This window comes from Corticium candelabrum, chromosome 22 (genome assembly GCF_963422355.1).
Source record: "Corticium candelabrum chromosome 22, ooCorCand1.1, whole genome shotgun sequence".
Lineage (NCBI taxonomy): Eukaryota > Metazoa > Porifera > Homoscleromorpha > Homosclerophorida > Plakinidae > Corticium > Corticium candelabrum.
In genome coordinates, this window is record NC_085106.1 from 1,116,392 (window position 1) to 1,135,977 (window position 19,586).

Consider the following 19,586-nt stretch of genomic DNA (forward strand, 5'->3'; position numbering starts at 1 on the left):
TCCGTGACCTAATGAATTTCTTTCCTCCACGAGAAGACAGTTTGAATCGCAGTTCACTCAGCAGTTTCATCTTCTTTTTCCCACCTACAGTGCCGGACTTGTGTACTTGTTTGTCTGTTTGAGCATTGCTGTCTTCCTGCTCTGTTTCTTCTGCAATAGTAGGCGGTGCTTCACTTTTGAATCTTCCAAAGAAAGCTTTGATTGGTGATGTCCGCTTGTGTTTGGTGTTGCTCAGCTTTGCTCGCTTCGATCCCGAGCTCGCTTCACTTGTTTCGTCTCCAGAACCATCGATCTCACTCATGTCGTGAACATAAATCCTAGACGGCATGGGAAGGGTAGTAAGACACGTGTAGTCGACATCGTCTACTGCCCACGATCTACGATTGTTTGCGTTGCCGTTGCTCATCCTCCGACACATTAGCTGTGAACACAATAAGGGTGTAAGACTGCGCGCATGCTCGTGAGGCAACCGATCGACTCACCTTTCTGATGATGAGCGGTTTAGTCTGATATAAAGTGATGATGAAACACGGCCACAGCCACACTTATACTTCATCTCCTCTCTGGAGCAATGCTGAGTAATGTGATTTCCATGACCAACCATCATTTGCGTCTGCGCAATTCCGCATTCCTGCGCCCTTCTGTAAACAAACAGGAAGAGCTGCTACTACGCATTGCGGGTCTGACGTAGGTTTTTCATTTACGGTTAGTGATTTGACGATACCTATGGATGAGGTTATGCTAACTATTTCTCGATCATTGCGCCAACTTAGAGTAACCGGCAGTACATGTGGCAAAGTGTGAGGTCCTAGACAGAACAGAGCACATCTAGGTAAAGTAAATCGAAGGGTAATAATCTCTGGGAACAGATTTTCTTCTGCAACTCCCCAAAGGACATTCCTTGTGCATGCATCATGTCCCATTGCTTTGTCTTCTTTCTGATGTGCTGTACGTGTTGCCTAATGACTCTGCTGTGGGTAACAACATTCTTTGTCACCACTTGTTAGCTAATTGCATGATACAAAATAAATGTATGTACATACACGTGTGCATGATACAAGTGTATGTACATACACGTGTGCACGTGCATCTCTGCAGATCATTATTAGCTATATATAGGCTCAACGTCGTAAGCCAGAGACATCACCTGGTGAAACCGCATGGCTTACTTACATCATACTATATTTAGAGGGATTAATGCAGCTTGTCTATATGGTCAAAGGCTACCAGTTAATGAAAAGACAGCCATTATTAATTAATATTTGTGTCTTAGTGTATGGCGATCAATGAACCTGTAACTTGGTGTGCTACTGGGACTGTATCTTTAATACTACACAAGTATATCCTGTCTGGCCAGCTTCATTATTTAGTAGATTGACTCTAGATTCAGCCAGATTGCAGGGGAGCTTTTCTTCAAATTGCTATTTCTATTGTTGGAAGAGCTTCAAGAGCATAACCAAAGTTGATTCCAACGCTTGACTGAATCATACTACTGTATTAGTCAAAAGAAATTGTGGTCAATAGAAGACTAGAGTGTTATGAGTGTATGAATGTTGTTGAACATATTGCAGAAGCAAGCTTAAGTAGGAGAACTTTGGTCTAATGTCTATAGCATTAAGTGTAGCTAGAGAAACAATACTCAAGACAGTTATTAATGTTTGTGATGTAGTCTATAGTCAGTCTATAACAGACATCATCGTACTGGTGTATGCAAGAGACTTAATTCCTGCTTGCCACAGTCAGTGTTTGTCTAACGATCCCCAAACCTTGGTGAAATAGACCAAGTAAAGTAGCAGCACTTGCAGAGGTTCAAAAATGACTGCACTGATGACTGTTTATCAAAAGACATCTTTTGTGGCAGACAAGAAATTTGCGGTGTGTGTCTCTGCCTGTAGTACTGCAGACCATACATGAATACATGATGACTGCTCATTCAAGTTATGGTAGCCGACAAGCCACGGTGGCAGCTAAAGCTAATCAAATAATGTTAACTGTTTCTACCAGCTAGGCCAAAAATAACTTGGTTTTAATCCAATGTAGTGCCTTTGGCTGCTGTTTCACTTCATACACAAATACACTTTCCAAGAAGTACAATCAGCATGACAAGAAGATGTGCCTGAAAGAGCTTAGCAACCCTGACTTTTAAGTGTACACTGATCTACAACGTATTGATCATCTTTGTTGTCCCGTATGTAGCATGATTTGGTTACATTTATAATTAGATTGTCAAACTACAAATACATCAACTGTCTGGTTGTATTTGCTTGTAGTTTAGGATACATTGTACAAACGAAAGTGTATTTATGTTTCAAAATGTCGATGCAGTCTTGTAGTTGCTGCAACATTGCAAATCAGTCAATGTTGAATGTAGTCTTTTTGTTGTTTCAAAAGCATTGTCAGTGAGTAGGATGGACGTAGTGTGGTTATATACAGTGGGAAATGAATGATGCTGCATTTTTGTGTAAATTGATCTAGAGGTTGCCGCTCAGGTGTCACCATCTGCTTGAATTTGTTTTTAGTTTAGCTTCTGACAAATGTTGTGTGCTCACAAACTGCAAGGTTTGTCGGCGTGCATTATATAAGCAAACTTCCTTCATTATCAAACACTCAAGTGTTAGCTGCAGGTCTGTCTGGCTCTTGAGACTCAGTGTGGTGATATTTGTACATTGACGCAATTTGATCAGACATTAGGCGTTTGTTGTGTACAATGATGTGTTGGAATATCATAATTCTTCTAGAGAAAATGGAGTGACTTGTTCTGCTAGGCTATATAGACTAACTGACGCCCTCATGACGGGTTTCATCCTTATAACATTAGTGCAGTGGATAGGTGAAACTTGATGGGTTTATAGGTCTGTGATACTCTATCTGTACCAGAAGCCTGATTAACGTAAATGTTGCACGCGTTGACCTGCTAGAGTTTCTTCTCTTCTGGATGTTGAGCTAATGATGTAGCCAAGGGTCTTAGGAGTCAGGATGAAATGACTACATGTGGTGTGAAGTGGTATGTTAAATATGAAATGATTTGAAGGCAACTACAAGTGGTCAAAATTTACTAGTTTGTGTTCTAGCAGGTGTGAATACGTTGTGGGTTGGATAATTAGTGTAATGAACAAAAACAGACTCGTAAGAGGTTAATGGGTTTAGAGCATGTTAATTTCGGCGCGTTTTGTACTGTTCTATGATCCAATTCATTGAGGGCTGGCAAGATGGTACTTAACCGCTCTCTTGAATGTTTTCTCTGTCCGCTCTAATTGACGTTAGTGCTCCTAATGAGGTGACCTATTACATAAGAGTACTCTTCTGTTCTACATGCCTTAGACTGCCTCACTTTCACGGTTGGTAAGGATGAATTCACACCAAAGGTCGGCAAATATGACGATGTGTTTCTCAGACTCGGAGTCGATTACAAGCTCACCGTCATCTGCAGGCCAGCCATCATGTAACAGTGGAAATTTTGCGTTCTCAATCAAGACTTTGCTTCAACTTCATGATGATGATACGGACGGACAAGACAGGAGTGTTTCACCGTCAACCATAGCTTCCATAGACAAGAATGGTAGGTCTTTGAGCTCTCATGCACTCATCCATTCACCTCAATGAGACTGCTTTGTGTAGCCTGCAAGGCAGAAATTACGACAGAGACATCAAATGACATGACAGGCAAACTGAAAAGAACAAGAACGACCTTCACTGCCTATCAGCTGGAAGAGTTAGAGAGAGCTTTCCAGAAAACACACTACCCAGACATATTCATGAGAGAGAAATTGGCACGGAGAGTCAACTTATCAGAGCCGAGAGTACAGGTATGTCCTAAGTAATAGAAAATTCTTAAATCTATGGTTACCGACTGCCATGAAGCAGGAAGACAGGGGTTTAGAAACGGAACTTTGCTCAATTTTATACGTGACAAGAGATGAGGGCTTAGGTCTGGGCTTCAGTTTTCTGGCCATTTCTGGCAAGCAATTAGGCGACCTTAGTGCTGTCTGTTCTGAAGCCAAATAGCTAAGAATCAATTGTCTCTCTACTTGATTGTGTCAGACTTCTATGGACGGAACAAGTCTATGGCAATTGAGGTGGTCTTGGTACCGCGCCTTTCCCTCTGGAATGCGTACACTGTTTCTGTTGTTAATACTAAGCTTTGGCTGTGTCTTGTTCCAGGTTTGGTTTCAAAATAGAAGAGCAAAATGGAGAAAGAGTGACAAACACAGAGTGTCTCTGTACACGCACACTGCCACTGATACTCATCCTTATCTCCGCATTCCAGCTGCTCCTCTACCAGGTCATCTTATTCCCATGTCCGGTCTGTTCTATGGTCATCATCCAGTAGGCTACCCATTGTGCACTGGACGACATGTCGTTTCCACTCAAGTATCTTCTCCTCCTCATCATCATCAGCGTCGTCATCCAGCAGTCTATCCAGTCAATTCCCTCATGGATTATTTTCCATCGGGTATTTGTTTTTCTGATTCGACGCAAGGGATGAGTTTGGCGAGTCAAGAACTGAAAGCTCGTGAACATGCAACAGCAATGAGCCTAATTCAAGTCAGAAAACTATTCTGATTCACTTCACACATTGACTATCTCAACTCTGTTGGTCTCTCCAACATAGCTGCAATCGAGAGCAAATATAGGAACTCTAAACATAGCTGACCCCCACACCATTGTTTTAAATCTTATTTTTGTGAATGAGGCAGGCATGCCAAGAGACTGATTACGTTCAATGGCATGTCATGGCTGAGACTTTCTTTATTACTCTTTTGGTGGCGAAATGTTTAAGATATTGAGTGCCACTTTTAGAGCAATATTTATTTTACACAAATAATTTGATGTCAACAGGACGAGACCAATCAGGTTGTCTTTACCACAACTGAATGTTGTTGAATCAATAAAGGCACGTCTTCTCAAGTGTTCTCATTTGGCTTCTCACTTAAGGGTATGCGCTCTTACATCTTTGCGTCTATTGCACTTCGGTGAAAGGTAATCTGCAGAGATAATTTGGCTGCTGCTTTAGTTTAGCCAGCCTATTGAATGAGTGTCATTCTCTTAGTTGGATTGTGTGGTGGATAGGTGGGTGGCTTTTATTATTGTAAATTGGTTGACGACTGCTTTTGGCTGGTTGATGACCTGTTCTCATCCATTCTACTAAAGCTTTTATTAGTGATGAAATACGTATAGGATGCATTACAGTTGCGAAAGTGGTGAGCCACACACGCACGGGTTCATGTACGTACTGTACAGGCAATTAATTAATTTAAGTGACCGATTTAAATCTTGAGGACAGTCGTTTCTGAATGAATCCTGTCTTTGTCTAAGGTACATCTCGGTTTGTAGTCACACTACTAGCTAGTTAGGACATTCTCACTCTAGGAATTACATTAGTAGCTAGAGAACTGCGTACAGATGGTACTAACAGATTACTGCTTACATAGCTATCTATATAATTTAAGACAATTTATGTTTATAATCTGAGTTGCTCTTTCTAACTACGTTTGTTGTATAACTATTAAACACCGAATTAGACGATAACAGATGGATATACCGGACACGTGGTGAGTCATTAGTTAATTATTGGTGATTATTAGACTAGAGTGTTAACTCGATAGAGTAATTTGCCCTGCAAGCTTGTTTCAAAATTAATCAGAGCGAGGGGCGCTGCACAGGTTTCACTGTCATCCTGTTTTTATTTGGTGGGCTTAGTCACTGGCGACAGCCCTTAGGCATTTAAAACAACATCCGGGGCTGACCAATACAATCACGTGATTAGATGGCAAAGAACGATTTCAAAGTTCTTGTCGGGTGTACAGGCAGCGTTGCGTCGGTAAAAGTACCAGCTTTAGTAGAGGAATTAAAGAATGAATCTCTTGACGTGAAGGTTGTTGCGACCGATGCTTCTTTGCATTTCTTCAGTGCAGACAGTGTGTCAGTGCCTGTTTACACAGATAGAGAAGAATGGAATGCATGGAAGACGTTGTCCGACCCTGTGCTTCATATAGAATTGCGTCGATGGGCAGATCTGATGCTCATTGCTCCTCTGGATGCCAACACGTTAGCAAAAATTGCCAATGGCATCTGCGATAACCTACTGACTTGCACTGTTCGTGCATGGGATCGGAAAAGGCCACTGATATTTTGCCCTGCAATGAACACTCACATGTGGGAACATCCCTTTACTGCCAAACAGATAGGAATACTACTAGAGGATTTGGGATATATCCAAGTTTCTCCTGTTACCAAGAAACTAGCATGTGGCGACTACGGCAATGGTGGTCTTGCCCAAGTGAAGACAATCGTGGATGTGGTTTTGCGTGCTATTGGAAATGAACATTCTAAGGAGCGGAGAGATGAGACATGATTGAGACTGGAGTCTAGTCATTTAATTAATGTAAAATTCAAGAAATAAGCATATTTGAGTTAATGTAGATCTCGAACTGTACACTGTCTAGACAGATTTGCAATGGTCTAGATCATTACACTATGTATTTAAATTGTCCTTAGAATATCATATGATTTCTACTCTTTCACATGGCTGAGAATATGAATATGTAGGGCTGCGTTTAATTAAGAAACCAAATCCGGTCTTTAGATAGGCGATTTCTGGCTACGCGGCACACAGCGACATCAAAGCCTGTTCACCAGACCCCATTTCACCTGGAAGGATGACGCGACGGAAAGGGGTCTGGCTACGCGAGACTAAGGTTGCAGGTGGGCTGGGCTTGGCTGGCTGGGACTTGGCTGGCTGGCTGTTTGGATTGTGCACAAACAGTGACAGTCTGACTGTACACGCATAGCATTTTTACTTGTTTTCAACTTTCAATGGACAACTTGTAAACGTTGTGACGCAATGTTGTGACGTAATGTTGTGATGTCATTTGTCTGTGACGTCCTTTGTAACGAGTCACGTGAAATTGTGTTGTTTAGCATCCGGTTGTTTCGCGATGACCATTGCTGCTGTTGTAGCGGTCGTACTTTTTCGCTTTCTTTATAGCAATGCTGACACTGCTGCAAACTGCACGTATGATGACATTCGTGGCAGCTGGACGTACTACGTGGGACCCGGAGGTCACAACAACTCGCTAGATTGTTCTCATTTCGATGTCTCTGATGCACACGCACCATTCACAGTGCAGCTGCTGTTTCCAAACATTGCATTCGACGACAAATACAACTCCGGCTTTTGGACGATGGTGTACAACCAAGGATGTGAAGTCGTTATCGACAACCGGAAGTATTTCGCCTTCTCTGCATACAAAGGAACTCAAAGCATCTGCAACGAGACTTTGAGTGGATGGAGCCACGATGTAGATGGCACAAACTGGTCGTGTTACGTTGGAGTGAAGCAAACTACTGTGGATATAGAAGCAAAGCCTGCAGGCAGACAGGCAAAAAATTTGAATGATCTCTTTGTCATTGATAACAATTATATTCAAGAGCTAAATTCTGTTCAATCATTGTGGAAGGCTACTGTTTATCCTGAGTTGAAAAATGTTACAGTGAGGGAAGTTTTGTCTCGTTTGGGTGGCGTGAGGAAGTCATTTGCTTCGATTAAACCTGCTGAAGCATCAGCCAATGTCGTTGCGTTGGCAGCACAATTGCCTCGTCACTTTGACTGGCGTAATGTGAGTGGTGTCAACTATGTGTCTCCAGTTGAGAATCAAGGTAGTTGTGGCAGCTGTTATGCATTTGGGTCATTGGGTATGCTTGAAGCAAGAATTAGAATTCTTACAAAGAACAAGTTTCGACCCGTGTTCTCAGAGCAGGATGTTGTTGAGTGTTCTCAATATTCTCAAGGATGTGAAGGGGGATTTCCTTATCTTATAGCTGGGAAATATGCTGAGGACTTTGGAGTGGTGGAGGAGCATTGTAATCCATATAAAGGAGAGGATGGAAAATGTCACACCAACAAAAACTGCACTCGTTATTTTGCAACAAAGTATCAGTATGTCGGTGGTTTCTTTGGTGCTTGCAATGTTCCATTGATGCAAATGGAGTTAGTCAAGAACGGTCCTATTGCAGTCACTTTTAATGCTGGTGCTAGATGTTTCAGTCTTTTGCATTACAAATCTGGGATATTTCATGAGGTGAAGATGCCCATTAGTGACAATTTTATTTTTAATCCCTGGGAATTTACTAATCATGCCGTGTTGCTTGTTGGTTACGGGAGAGATGAAGAGAAGAAAGAAGATTATTGGATTGTAAAAAACAGCTGGGGAAAAACGTGGGGAGAAAATGGCTACTTCAGGATTCGTCGAGGGACAGACGAGTGTGCACTTGAAAGCATGGCAATGGTGAGCACACCAATTTTGCCTTGAAGGGATTAACAGCACACATATGTATTGACGAGATCTGTCTAACGCTGTAGAGTGTGTAGTGTAATGATGTTGGTAAATGAGTGTATTCTATTAAGTTAACTAATACAGTGAGCAATAGGACCCGAACTTGCTTGTGTTTATCCTTAAATTAAACCCACTGGTTTTGTATTGTTTAATTAAACACCATAATTTATAGGAATTTCTAAAATATTTAAGACTGCTCAGTCATCGTAAATGTGTGAATGCATTATGATTATTGTTACACACCTGTTGGACACAGTAGCACTCTGTCAATCCAAATCACTCACAAGTGCACAAGACAAAGAGATGAAAGAAGCAGTTTGTAAGCAAGTAAGTCAAGCAATACTAAATAATGGTCTACTGTCTCACTACAGTACAGTACTGTCTAGACAATCTGAGCAATCTCTCAACGTACAGTACTGTAGGATGTAAATCCAATAAAAATTCAATAATCCTTGTTTATTACTTATCATAATACATTATATTATTATAATTATTAAGTAATTATTCGAAATTGATGGTAGAAGTTTGATTAGTACAGCAGAGAAATCCTATTTGTTGCTACTGAAAGGCAATAAATATATTACATAATAGTGATAACGCGCGCTTCCTAGTCATGACACGTTAGATTATCCGGGTAACAATTGTGACAAGATGAGTTTTCAGTGGGTGCTAGTGGCATTTTTCTTGTACTTTGAAGTAGGTTTGGTTTTTTTGCTTTGCTTGCCGATTATATCAGCTACAAGGTGTGCAAATTTGCCAAGAGAATGCTCAAATGCAATGCTAATGCTAATTTTTTAGATGGAGTCGAATCTTCAATTCAAAGCTACTCGGTTGGCTGGCCACACATGGAAACTACTACTTCGGCATTGTAGTTGTCATCTTACTGATCTTGTTTATTGGTACGTAAGAGTTTGGAAAGACACGTGATGCAGCATTTTGTACTGACGTGGTCATTCTGTTTTTGACGTGTGGTGTCATCAGACGCATTGAATCAAATGAGGAGGTATGGCAACGAAAAAGACGTGGTTGATCCGGCTGCTAACATGCAGACTCACACTTACCACACAATGATGAAATTTCGTGGTCAAAGAAATTTTTACATTACTGGATTTTCTCTGCTGCTTATGATGTTTGTATATATATAATTTGTTTTCGTTTGCATGTTGGTATAGGCAACGGTTGTACTTATTTGTAGTGTACTGCGGCGTCTGATTTCTACTTTCTGTCTGCAAGCTTCGCTTGAAGCAAAATACACTGCAGCTTTGCAACAAGCGAAGAGTGCATCAGACCAAGCTGAACGATTTATGGATGAGGCTGATAAACTGAAGGTTTTATGGTTTATGAGGATTGTTGCTTTTATCATTGTTATTAATTGATTATTTATTTATAATCGCAGAAAGCAGCAAGAGAGGAACTAACTACTGTAATAAATACGGAAGATGAAGAGAAAAGAGTTAAACTTGAAAAGAGAAATGAGGCTCTTAAGGAGGAATTGAATGAGGCTCGTAAAGGTTGGCATGTTTATTGACATTGAGATAGGAAGTAAACTATTGAGGTATGATGATGACCGTTAGGCCAGACCAATTAAATTTCTTGATGTTTGGATTCGCTGGTCCAATTTTGAGCTTGACCAAAAATGATGTGCACACGCGCAATGATATTATGTTTGCTGTAAAATGACTTGGTAGTATAAACATTATATGACTACTAGTAGTATGTATCGATGACTCCGCAAGTGTATGTGGTAGGGCAACTGTTTCCGTGTTCAGCCGGGTATCAGAGTCTTTGTTTTAGTGTCCATTTTGTTATCTCGTCTTTCTATGCACTGCAGTGAAAACTGCGCATACTTAAAATATCACATGATCATTACATTTTATTTTTTATTTTGATTGGTTAGTCCAGGTTTCATGTCCAAATATCGGAGCATCAAGAATTTAGTTGGTCTTTTTTGTCAATGGGCAAAAATAACAAGTGAGACATCTAGGCTGTTGTGAATCATATAACTAATGGAGCTTTAATTAATAGTTTGAAACAAAAACAGCATAACACTGGAAAAGACTGAGTATCTTACTGTGACTTGTCACATTTGTTGATTACAATGAGGGTCTAGAGAACAGACTTTTAGTTTAGAATCACATGTCACATTGTGTGAAAACAAAGTGTGTGTGTGTGTGTGTGTGTGTGTGTGTGTGTGTGTGTGTGTGTGTGTGTGTGTCTGTCTGTCTGTCTGTCTGTCTGTCTGTCTGTCTGTCTGTCTGTGCGTGTGGTGTGTGTGTGTGTGTGTGTGTGTGTGTGGTGTGTGTGTGTGTGTGTGTGTGTGTGTGTGTGTGTGTGTGTGTGTGTGTGTGTGTGTGTGTGTGTGTGTGTGCCACCAGCATACAGGTGTCAATTAAGTTAAAATACTAGCTAGAGCTGATAAATAAAGTGTTAGTGATGGAAGCCATTCTGGACTACAATCATGATTACAGCGATTCTAAATATGTTGACAAAGTCTATTTTGCTTAGAAGTTTTCCGAAAGTTGAATGTAGTTTATTTATGTATACAGTAGTGAGGTATCAGAGTTCCAGGAATCAGAATCCTGTATTGTCTATCTCAGCTTCTAACCTCTCTAATCATGCATATTTAATTACTGCTCTGTTGTTTCTGCAGAAACAGATAAGGTTCAGACGGAACTGATGGCGCTCAAGAAACAAGCAGAAGGTGTGAGCAATGAGTATGACCGACTGCTCAAAGGACATGACAAACTACAGGTTACAGTCACTTTGGATAGACTGTGTGTGACATTTTTGGGCTGCACTCTCCGTTTGTTTTATAGGAGAAGGTGAAAGAGCTGGAAGGCGGTGATACTGAAGACAAGAAGGATCAGTAGACATAATTAGTGTAGAGGGGAGGACCACTGGACGGACGACTGGACGGACATCCGTAAATTTGTTGCAGTTGGGGCATTCGTTAATTAGGTAGTCACGTGAGAAGATGGCATGGGGTGTTTACATTCTGATTGCTGACTGGTGGTCCACTCCCACCTCAGCCAAAAAAGCTTACACATTGTGCCCTGCGTTGCGTTTCTGCTTTGGAAAGGAGATTAACGCCGGCTTTCTACCTTAGAGAGTTAGCCGCGAGGTGTGGAACCGTCGACGTCGTTGGACTGAGTAATGAAGTAAGTGTTTGCTGTTTTCAATGTATTGCCCACAACTTCGGTCATCGGCGATGGACAGCTGTCGCCACTTCGTGTTGGTTCTCACTCCTCGCTTTGCGATAGCCCCATGGGACTTTGCAGGGGTCGCACGTGTTTGTCAATTCGTTCGCGTGTAGGAGGACGTTTCATTTGTGTGGTCGGTTGTTGTGAAAGTGTGTACTCAATATTATCTGCTCGTTCTAGAAACGACTGCTGCTGCGTGGCCGTTACGTTTGCCGTACAATAAGCTTGTTGCAGTGGTCCAATGAAAGACAAGGTCGGAGGGCTGTTCAGATCTCTGCGAGCGAAGATGGGAGGCGGACAGTCACGGCAGGGTAGCAATGACATTCCTCACCTTGAGTGTTGTGGTCGGATGTGTATGTCGACGTTGGTGTTGTACTGTAGACACGAGAAAAGTGCCCGCTGGAGCGCCGGCGTCGGAAACAAACGATGAGAATGTTGTGAATACGATGAGTTCAAATTCGAAGAATCAGCAACGGAGACCTCGACAGAGTCAGTCTCAAGTGTCTGCCGCCACTTCTCGTTTGGGTGAGTGTCGCGATCGAATGATTTAGTTTTTCTGGCTTTTATTTGTTCTGTTCGTGTGATAGTCACTCGCAAGGAGATCGCCTACGTGGAATTATTGAAACGACCGGGACAAGCATTGGGACTCATTGTATCAGGTGCAGCCATTCTGCATACATAACTAAACAATTTTAGTTGCATTACCGTCTGACGGTTGTCTGGAACCTTCTTAGCTAGCTATGAATGTGATTAGCCAGCCGGCGTGAAAGTAGGACTGTAAATAGCTTAGATTAATTAATTAATAAATTAACAAATAATTATACTGTAAAACAAGAAATTTTTGGTAGTGTTTTGTTTTTGGTAATTTTGGCATGGCCTATGAAGTACCTAAATTAAATCTCTACCTAAATTTTGTGAAAGTTGTCAAACCTCTAAGAGCCAACAGCAATGTCTGTGAACATGGTAAATTGTGTTGCAATTATTATCTAGCTACCTAGTGCACTTTACTGCGTACTCAGAGGAGGTAGAAAGCTAGAGCAGCACTACCTGCGCGGTCTTACTATTCAGCCAATAAGCACCTTTAGACACACGTGCCTACTTTAGTCTGCCTTCAACCATTGTGGGTGCAACATCCGGATGTACACACTTTTTGGGAGGCCTTGACTCTTTTTATTATAAACTCTCTTGCTTTTCTGTGGTGGAAGCAACACTTAGGCACGTTTGCCTGGTGCAAATCAGCTCAAGTAGGAAGGTAGAGGCGGGCATTCGATGAATTTGTTTGACCATGCCTACTTGCACACATGAATTATTGATGGACTAACGTTGCCACAGGTTGTAACTTATACATTTTGTGCGATATTGGGTCAAGCAGAAAACGTGACAGTCGTATTATCCTGTACCGTAGCTGACTGCTTTGCAGGTAGGAAGTGTGGACACTAGTCGCTTTCAGAATCCTCCTAGGGTTAGAGTAAAGTGTACTCAGAGTATGGTTTACTACCAGTTGGAGACGTCTGACTAGTTGCTATTACGTTTTAACTGCCAGGCATTCCTTTAGGGCATGCTAGCTTTCTACATAGCACAGAGTTGTGGTCGCTACTCACCGAAAATGGAGATAACTTGGGATAACTCACAAAACATCATTTTATAATGACTCATCTTGTCTCACACAGACAATAGAGAAAAAAGGTCATGGAACCACCCAAAGACAGAACATTCTAGACCACATTCTAGACCACTTAGGTGTAATCCACATGTAAACATCAATTCACAAAAGCAGCTCTTATCAATCATTGTTTAGAGTACATCCAGACATACAGCAGCACAGAAACAAAGCAAACAAGGTCTAGAGAAGACCAAATTCGTTTATAGGCGTGGCTCTACCCAACTCTAGCTTTCTACCTCCTTTGCTATGTACTGTGCATCCAGCGAGGAGGCTCAAGCTTCCGATGAGTTTAACTGTAAACAGATTGCTAGTATTGAAACAAATTTCAGGATGTACCAAAATTTTACGCCACCTCGAAAATTCCTTGGTTTTAATAATACAGTAGAAGGGCATTGAAAAAATCTGGTGGCCACATTTAATTGTATTAGGTCTAGTATTGTGCTAATTTTGAATATGCAGCAATTTGTACTACATGCTCTTTTGTATATTATCAGTGCACTGCAGTGGTAGTGAACCATGGCATTGTGCCTTTGTTGAGACCTTAATTAAATTATATATTTTGTTATATAATGTATTCAAGAAATAATATTGAAGGGCTACTGCAGTGCAAGAATCAAAGATTATTTTTTGAGCTAAAAGATCTACATGTGTGTACTCTAGATTTTTAGCACACTGATGTCAGTGGAGGCAGAGTAGCACTGTCATACCTACTAATTAGTATTGCTAGTGGTTCAGAAACGGCATGTTGGAGCGATCTTGCTAGGCGTAGGGATTCGGAAAGTGATTCAGAGGATTCTTTGTAGTGGGATTTTTCGTTGAGTAAGTGCTGGAGCACGCGGGAGAGCAATCTCTCAGTTCGGCGACATCTTCATCCGAAGACGCAGCAGGCGCCTTTTAGTTTGGATCTGTGGAACCGTATATGTTTGAGCCACTCGCTGACAGTTCATCTACTGATGAATTGCTCTCATTTGTCGATGTTGACGAACATAGTGAATGGCTGTCTGACATGTCGTGGTAAGTCCTAGTATGCAGAAGCGGAAATTGCCGACAGCTGTACGTGAGATGTCTGTAGGTGTGATTGCAGTTACTGTGAAATTATGAGTACTGCGCAAGTGTGTGTGTGTGGCAACAAAATTGCTAAAGTGTTCTTCGAAGTGACAGCTGCAAACTCCATTGTGCTCTGTTTGGCCTTCTCAGCCATCTCTTGTTTGCCAAACTTGTTCTCCCAACTTTTACGAAGCTGTGGATTTTTTGGAAACTGAAATACACTAATCCAGACTGACTATTAGTAGAGTTGTTGCAGCCTGCTGCAACACAAAGCCGCATCATACTCGAGTATCACAACAATGGATAGGGTGCCTCCAATGACGTCAACGTGCTAATCCGCCCCATTCCGGAAATGGAAAAGTGGAAGTAACTTTCAACTGCTCTCATTCTCTCAGTACATTCACAAAAAAATCTAATTTGATTCAGGTTTAATAAAGCAGGTTTGTTAAGAAACTTTGATTTTGTACACAATAATCAAGATGAGTGCGGCCTGTGGAGTCGTAGGCAAACATGTATGTATATGTAATGTTATCATCAAGAAAAGTAGTAGTACAGAGACTCTAAGTCAAATCAGCTGGTTTATGGGTCTTAATTAAAGTTTGCATTTAGCTGCTTTATTCTTCTGTAACTTTTAAATTAACAAAATGGGTTTTGTTGTTGAGAAATTTGAATTCTGTCACAAATCAAATGATCACAATGTGATGTGGAGTGATGCTAACTGGGTGTGTGCTATTTTGTTGTACTATGTGCTATTTGCGAACACATGCTCACTCTTGCACTATATCATGTGATATGATCATAATATACTTATGGTAATGTACAGGTGGATCTGACAAGGCAAGTCTTGTGAAAGTTGGAGGTCTTCGATCTGGTGGATTGGCTCAGAAGTAAGTATACTAAAAAAACACATAATTTGGTACTAGCCAACACTGACATTTACAGTGAACCGTGTGGTTTAGTCCTTAATTAAGTTTGCATTATTTTTATAATAGAAGCGAATCTCTTGAAGTGGGAGACAGAATTCTTGCTATCAACGGGAAAAGCACTGACAATCTGACTCATTCAGAAGTCATATCTTTGCTAAAGAATGCAGAAGATGTCATCACATTGGAAATTGAATACGAAACAGCTGGAGAGGGTATGCCCATGCACACGGTCTCTTTGCATGTAAAAGTAATAGTTGTTGTAATGGTTGTATTTACTGTATACCTAACTCCAACATTCTGAAATATTGTATATACTAATTAGTTAGACTTAGATGCATTTGCTTTCTGCAGCTTCTCATGATGAGGATGTGATTACGAAAACAGTTCTTGTTTGTTTGAAGAAAGAGGGAAATACGTTTGGCTTCATGTTTAGTGGTATGAGTTGATAAATTTTATGTAATGAGTATTTATGAGTGTATTGATTAAAGGTATTGTGTTCAGGTGGGTCAGAGAAAGGCAGACCACTGACAATATCGAATGTTCGCCCAGGAACTGCTGCATACAGGTTTCAAATCTTTAGTGTGCGGTGTCATTGTATAAATACTAAATGTCATTGTTGCTTGTATCAGGAACGGTACGCTTAGACCTGGAGATCGCATGTTGAAGGTTAATGGGATGAACTTGCGACATGCAACACATGCTGAAGTGCTTGCATTGCTAAAATCAGCGAAACGAAAAATTACTCTGGAACTGGAATATGACGTCACATTACATGGTCTGACAAGTAATCACTGAAATTTTTGGTGAAATATGGTTTTATGTTTTGTTGAACTTGCAGAGAATTTAGACGAAATTCAAGGTCCCATTTTGGTTGAAGTGCAAAAGCCTGTGGGAGGGAGTCTGGGTCTAACACTGACTGGTAATCAAATTGTTGGTGAGCCTATCTTTATCTCACATATCAAAGATGCTGGCATAGCAGATAGGTAAGTCAACATGTAGCAGGTTGTGCAATAATATTTATTTGGTGTATGTTTGTGTGAATTGTAGGTGTGGTGCATTACATGTTGGCGATCAAGTGCTGTCCATTAATGGTCAGTCTCTGACTGAGTGGAGTCTTCCCGATGCTGTGCAGATGCTTGTTGACTCTGATACTACACTCAAGCTGGAAGTATTGCCTGTCTCGCTACTGCCACCAAACTTTCTTCCTTCAAATTGTATGCTGTGTACACTATGTATATCGAGCCTTGACATTGAGTTGTGTTGTGTAAATCTTTTAGTGGGTGTTGAGAAGAGTCCCAAAGGACGAGATTTCAGTGATGTTCCGCCAACTAGCCAACTGCATCAACGGAGGCCTTCAGTTACTTCTCTTAGTGAAGGACCAACTCCTGCTCAAGGCCACAGTCGGAGACCTTCTAGTGAGAATTCTGATTTATAGCAACGGACGCAAGTAACACTGTTGTTTTATTTGCAGTTGGCTCTTTAAATGGCAGCATGTTGGCTCTGGCAAATCCGATGCACTTATGTCATACTGAACAACTACATGTCGAGCTAGTACCAGACTCATTTGGTTATGGTTTCTTAATGCAAGGTTAGACAATATTTTACATAAATGACAATTATGTGTGGTGCACACTTGGTGTTGCAGGAATTCACAAGTTGTCTGTTGGTCCATTTACTGTGGCAAGTATTGAACTAGATAGTCCTGCGCAGCAGTGAGTCTCATGTAGACCTATAGTCATCTTGATGTGCAAGCAAATGATTTTTGTGTTTAGACACGGTGAGTTTATGATTGGAGATCGAATCCTGGCAATTAATGGGAGGTCTACAGAAGGAATGTTGCTTGAACAAGCATGGAATGTTGTGAATGAGGCAACCGGAAATCTTGCTCTTCAATTAGAGTTTGACGTTGCAGGTTAGATGTCTGTCAATTTAGATCAGTTTAGTCTTTCAACGTTGTTTTGTTTTGTGCAGAGTCTGTGATTCCTGGCACTGGAACATTTGATGTGAAACTGGCTAAACACAGTGGAGGTCTTGGGATCACAATCAATGGTAACCCAGAAAAGGGTGGACCAATATGGATATCTCAAATCAAGAAAGGAGGCATTGCACATAGGTAGGAGCACACATTGTACTATTGATGTCAATATTTTAGTTTACATCTTTTCATATTTTTTTTGTATTTTTAGGACTGGGACTTTAGAGCCAGGTGATGTGCTTTTAGCAATCGATGGCAAGAATTTGGAAGGAGCAACATTGCAACATGCTGTGGAATTGCTGAAATCGTCTGGAGATGTTGTCACATTGCAGATCAGTAAAGACACTGCCACTCTTGGACCGCCGGGTACTATTGTGTTTACGGTGGAGCTGATGAGACGTGGGGCAAGTTTAGGAATTACTGTGCATGGTAAGTCATTTGTTGTGTTCTGGTTAAGTTGTGCTCATATTGATGTCATTGTTACGCACAATAGGATCTGAGAATCCTGGTGATCCCATAATTGTGTCACAACTTAGAGAAGACGGTGTTGCATTCAGGCAAGATGCTGCTCTTGTCGTTTGTGTTATTATCTCTAGTAGCCAGGTTTATGCTCTGTACGTTCTTCAGTATGTCTGTTTGTTCATGCAGGTGTGTGTTTTGATCCACCATGTTTGTCTGATTGCCATTTTATGTTTGTCTGTGGTCATGTAGCTGAGTTTATGTTGGTATTTTGTATGCCTGTGTGCTGTTGTATGAATTTATCAATTTTGTAGGAGTGGTACACTGAAAGTTGGTGATCGCATATTGGCTATCAACAATGTCAATCTTCGTATGCACACATTGGTAGATGCAGTAAAACTGTTGCAAACAGCAGGAGATATGGTAACATTGAAGATATGTCGAGAGCCAACCACTGCTCCAAACAGTAAAAGAATGCGATTAATGTATTTTCAACAGTTGTACACTGAATTTTGTAGGATTTGTGAAGTTTGTACCAGCTAATTCTCATCCTTTAATTCATTCTCCAAAGGTTATGGTTTTCATAAGGCTTATGTATCTGAGCTAATCGTGTTATTGTTATTACATGCAGGCTTATAGTCAGGGGCATTTGAATGAGTTTACGTGGCCTACATCTGACCCACAGGATGATTTTGAGTCAGAAGTATTCGAAGATCAGAATGAGGACACTCGGGAAAAATCAACAACGTCAAACAGATCAATGCAGAGGCGTTTGGCAATGTTGGCATTGAAGCAGTCGGGTCGAAGTACTCCAGATATGCAGAGCACAGCGGGGAGTCCACAATTTGATGAAATGTATCAAGCAAAGCCATGGTCGACGTCAGAAGTTGCCAATGAGAGTTATGTTGGTCCAGCAATTGAGCACAGAGACAGCTTTAGGTCGTATCCTAGCGTGCAACGATGGCTTCGATCAAGTGCAGGCAACTTAACTTCGGCTCATTTGAGACACTTGGGGAGTGGTGGAGATAGCTCTTCACCTGGTACAGATCATCGCTGGACACAAACAATGCCGAGGCAGGGAAATGAATGGGTAGGACAGGTTACTTCTGGTTCAAAACCTCGTTACAATATTAGAGATGGCTATGCAACGTGGAGCGGTAGAAGGCGAGGTGGATCGAGTCCAGCCGGTGGCAGTTGGAGCCAAGGAATTAATGATGCAGAAAAAAGGTTTGGAGAGCTGAGGCCTCTTAATCCAGCCTTTGCTGCAGAAACTTCAAGACGTCGACGAACTTTGCACAAAGAGACATCGTCAGACAGCGATAGTCCTCCTTCAAATTCTCGAACAAGAGAACAAAAGAGGTCTCCTCCTAAATTTGGTCAACGGTTTGATGAGCAATTTAGAGTGGCAGCCAGTAAGCCTACTGCTGTGTTGGTGAAGAAGGTGACACTTCGAAGGAAGAGCTCTCTGTCTGACTTTGGTTTCAGTGTTGCTGATGGGGCAACAGAACCAGGCGTGTTTGTGAAGGCCGTGAAGCCCGGTGGTCCAGCAATAGAAAAGCTACAAGCTTTTGATAAAATTCTCCAGGTAGGTTGTAAGCTTTACATCAATTCGTTGTATGGTGATTATCGCTGCTGTTGTAGGTGAATGACACAAACGTGCACGACTCGGACTGCTGCCGAGTTGTACCGCTGATTGCCCAGGCAAGTCACACACTCTCTCTGATTATAACGAGACGTAAACAGTCACATCCAGCACTGACCAAGGACAGCGATTAATACGATAGTAAAAATAATTAAGTTGCAATGGGTTTCTACTTGGGTTTTGTCATAGCAATTAGCTAAACCATGATATTGCAAACATTAGGCAAAATTTAATCTTAATTTATTTGCTAGTGAAAATTTGAATTGTAATTAACGTTTTACAGATACTAATAGATCTAAGGAACATCACCTGCTCTATGATGATGTGGTACGTTCTAC

General features: G+C 41.3%; 6 protein-coding genes across 7 annotated transcripts in view; 5 read left to right on the top strand and 1 right to left on the bottom strand.

Annotated features, from left to right (window-relative positions):
- LOC134196961 (uncharacterized) overlaps nt 1-1,417 on the bottom strand; it is a 2,268-nt gene extending 851 nt beyond the window's left edge. The window contains exons 1-3 of the mRNA XM_062666188.1: nt 725-1,417; nt 483-641; nt 1-421 (exon numbers count right to left, since the gene is read on the bottom strand). The exon at nt 1-421 is cut by the window's left edge and continues 851 nt beyond it. Coding sequence (XP_062522172.1) covers nt 1-418 — 418 coding nt within the window. The 5' untranslated portion in view covers nt 419-421; nt 483-641; nt 725-1,417. The remainder of the gene's footprint in view (nt 422-482; nt 642-724) is intronic.
- LOC134196962 (homeobox protein ARX-like) overlaps nt 1-4,901 on the top strand; it is a 7,988-nt gene extending 3,087 nt beyond the window's left edge. Inside the window, exons 1-4 of one of the 2 annotated variants that reach the window (XM_062666190.1) lie at nt 1,410-3,259; nt 3,322-3,559; nt 3,619-3,806; nt 4,162-4,901. In XM_062666190.1, coding sequence (XP_062522174.1) covers nt 3,233-3,259; nt 3,322-3,559; nt 3,619-3,806; nt 4,162-4,563 — 855 coding nt within the window. In that variant the 5' untranslated portion in view covers nt 1,410-3,232 and the 3' untranslated portion in view covers nt 4,564-4,901. Of the gene's footprint in view, nt 1-1,409; nt 3,260-3,321; nt 3,560-3,618; nt 3,807-4,161 lie in introns of those variants that run through there. The other variant, XM_062666189.1, reaches the window with a different exon arrangement.
- An 811-nt stretch (nt 4,902-5,712) lies between these two features.
- Nucleotides 5,713-6,587, top strand: LOC134197720 (phosphopantothenoylcysteine decarboxylase-like). The gene has a single exon (XM_062667068.1). It carries the CDS (start codon nt 5,768-5,770, stop codon nt 6,353-6,355), a length of 588 nt encoding a protein of 195 aa, XP_062523052.1. The 5' UTR covers nt 5,713-5,767; the 3' UTR covers nt 6,356-6,587.
- Nucleotides 6,588-6,930: 343 nt separating this feature from the next.
- On the top strand, nt 6,931-8,438 carry LOC134197718 (dipeptidyl peptidase 1-like). Its single transcript, XM_062667065.1, has one exon. The coding sequence runs from the start codon at nt 6,939-6,941 to the stop codon at nt 8,310-8,312; it is 1,374 nt and encodes a 457-aa protein (XP_062523049.1). The 5' UTR covers nt 6,931-6,938; the 3' UTR covers nt 8,313-8,438.
- A 535-nt stretch (nt 8,439-8,973) lies between these two features.
- LOC134197719 (B-cell receptor-associated protein 31-like) lies at nt 8,974-11,378 on the top strand. Its single transcript, XM_062667066.1, has 7 exons — nt 8,974-9,079; nt 9,135-9,235; nt 9,318-9,465; nt 9,532-9,664; nt 9,733-9,847; nt 10,987-11,087; nt 11,153-11,378. The coding sequence occupies exons 1-7, from the start codon at nt 8,988-8,990 to the stop codon at nt 11,204-11,206; spliced, it is 744 nt and encodes a 247-aa protein (XP_062523050.1). The 5' UTR covers nt 8,974-8,987; the 3' UTR covers nt 11,207-11,378.
- LOC134197717 (glutamate receptor-interacting protein 1-like) lies at nt 11,368-19,571 on the top strand. Its single transcript, XM_062667064.1, has 22 exons — nt 11,368-11,494; nt 11,717-11,847; nt 11,918-12,061; nt 12,124-12,195; nt 15,070-15,133; nt 15,239-15,384; nt 15,524-15,607; nt 15,674-15,737; nt 15,802-15,947; nt 16,011-16,155; nt 16,220-16,386; nt 16,450-16,587; nt 16,644-16,760; nt 16,818-16,884; nt 16,945-17,084; nt 17,144-17,285; nt 17,359-17,576; nt 17,641-17,704; nt 17,921-18,072; nt 18,125-18,177; nt 18,238-19,191; nt 19,248-19,571. Exons 2-22 carry the CDS (start codon nt 11,778-11,780, stop codon nt 19,380-19,382), a joined length of 3,282 nt encoding a protein of 1,093 aa, XP_062523048.1. The 5' UTR covers nt 11,368-11,494; nt 11,717-11,777; the 3' UTR covers nt 19,383-19,571.
- The last annotated feature ends 15 nt before the right edge of the window (nt 19,572-19,586 follow it).

Coding starts and splice junctions, on each gene's coding strand:
- LOC134197720 (XM_062667068.1), top strand. CDS start 5,768: ATGGCAAAGAACGATTTCAAAGTTCTTGTCGGGTGTACAGGCAGCGTT.
- LOC134197718 (XM_062667065.1), top strand. CDS start 6,939: ATGACCATTGCTGCTGTTGTAGCGGTCGTACTTTTTCGCTTTCTTTAT.
- LOC134197719 (XM_062667066.1), top strand. CDS start 8,988: ATGAGTTTTCAGTGGGTGCTAGTGGCATTTTTCTTGTACTTTGAAGTA. Junction 9,466..9,531: donor TTTTCTCTGCTGCTTATGAT/GTTTGTATATAT, acceptor ACTTATTTGTAG/TGTACTGCGGCGTCTGATTT. Junction 9,665..9,732: donor ATGAGGCTGATAAACTGAAG/GTTTTATGGTTT, acceptor TTATAATCGCAG/AAAGCAGCAAGAGAGGAACT.
- LOC134197717 (XM_062667064.1), top strand. CDS start 11,778: ATGAAAGACAAGGTCGGAGGGCTGTTCAGATCTCTGCGAGCGAAGATG. Junction 15,385..15,523: donor ATACGAAACAGCTGGAGAGG/GTATGCCCATGC, acceptor TGCTTTCTGCAG/CTTCTCATGATGAGGATGTG. Junction 16,588..16,643: donor CCACAGTCGGAGACCTTCTA/GTGAGAATTCTG, acceptor TTTTATTTGCAG/TTGGCTCTTTAAATGGCAGC.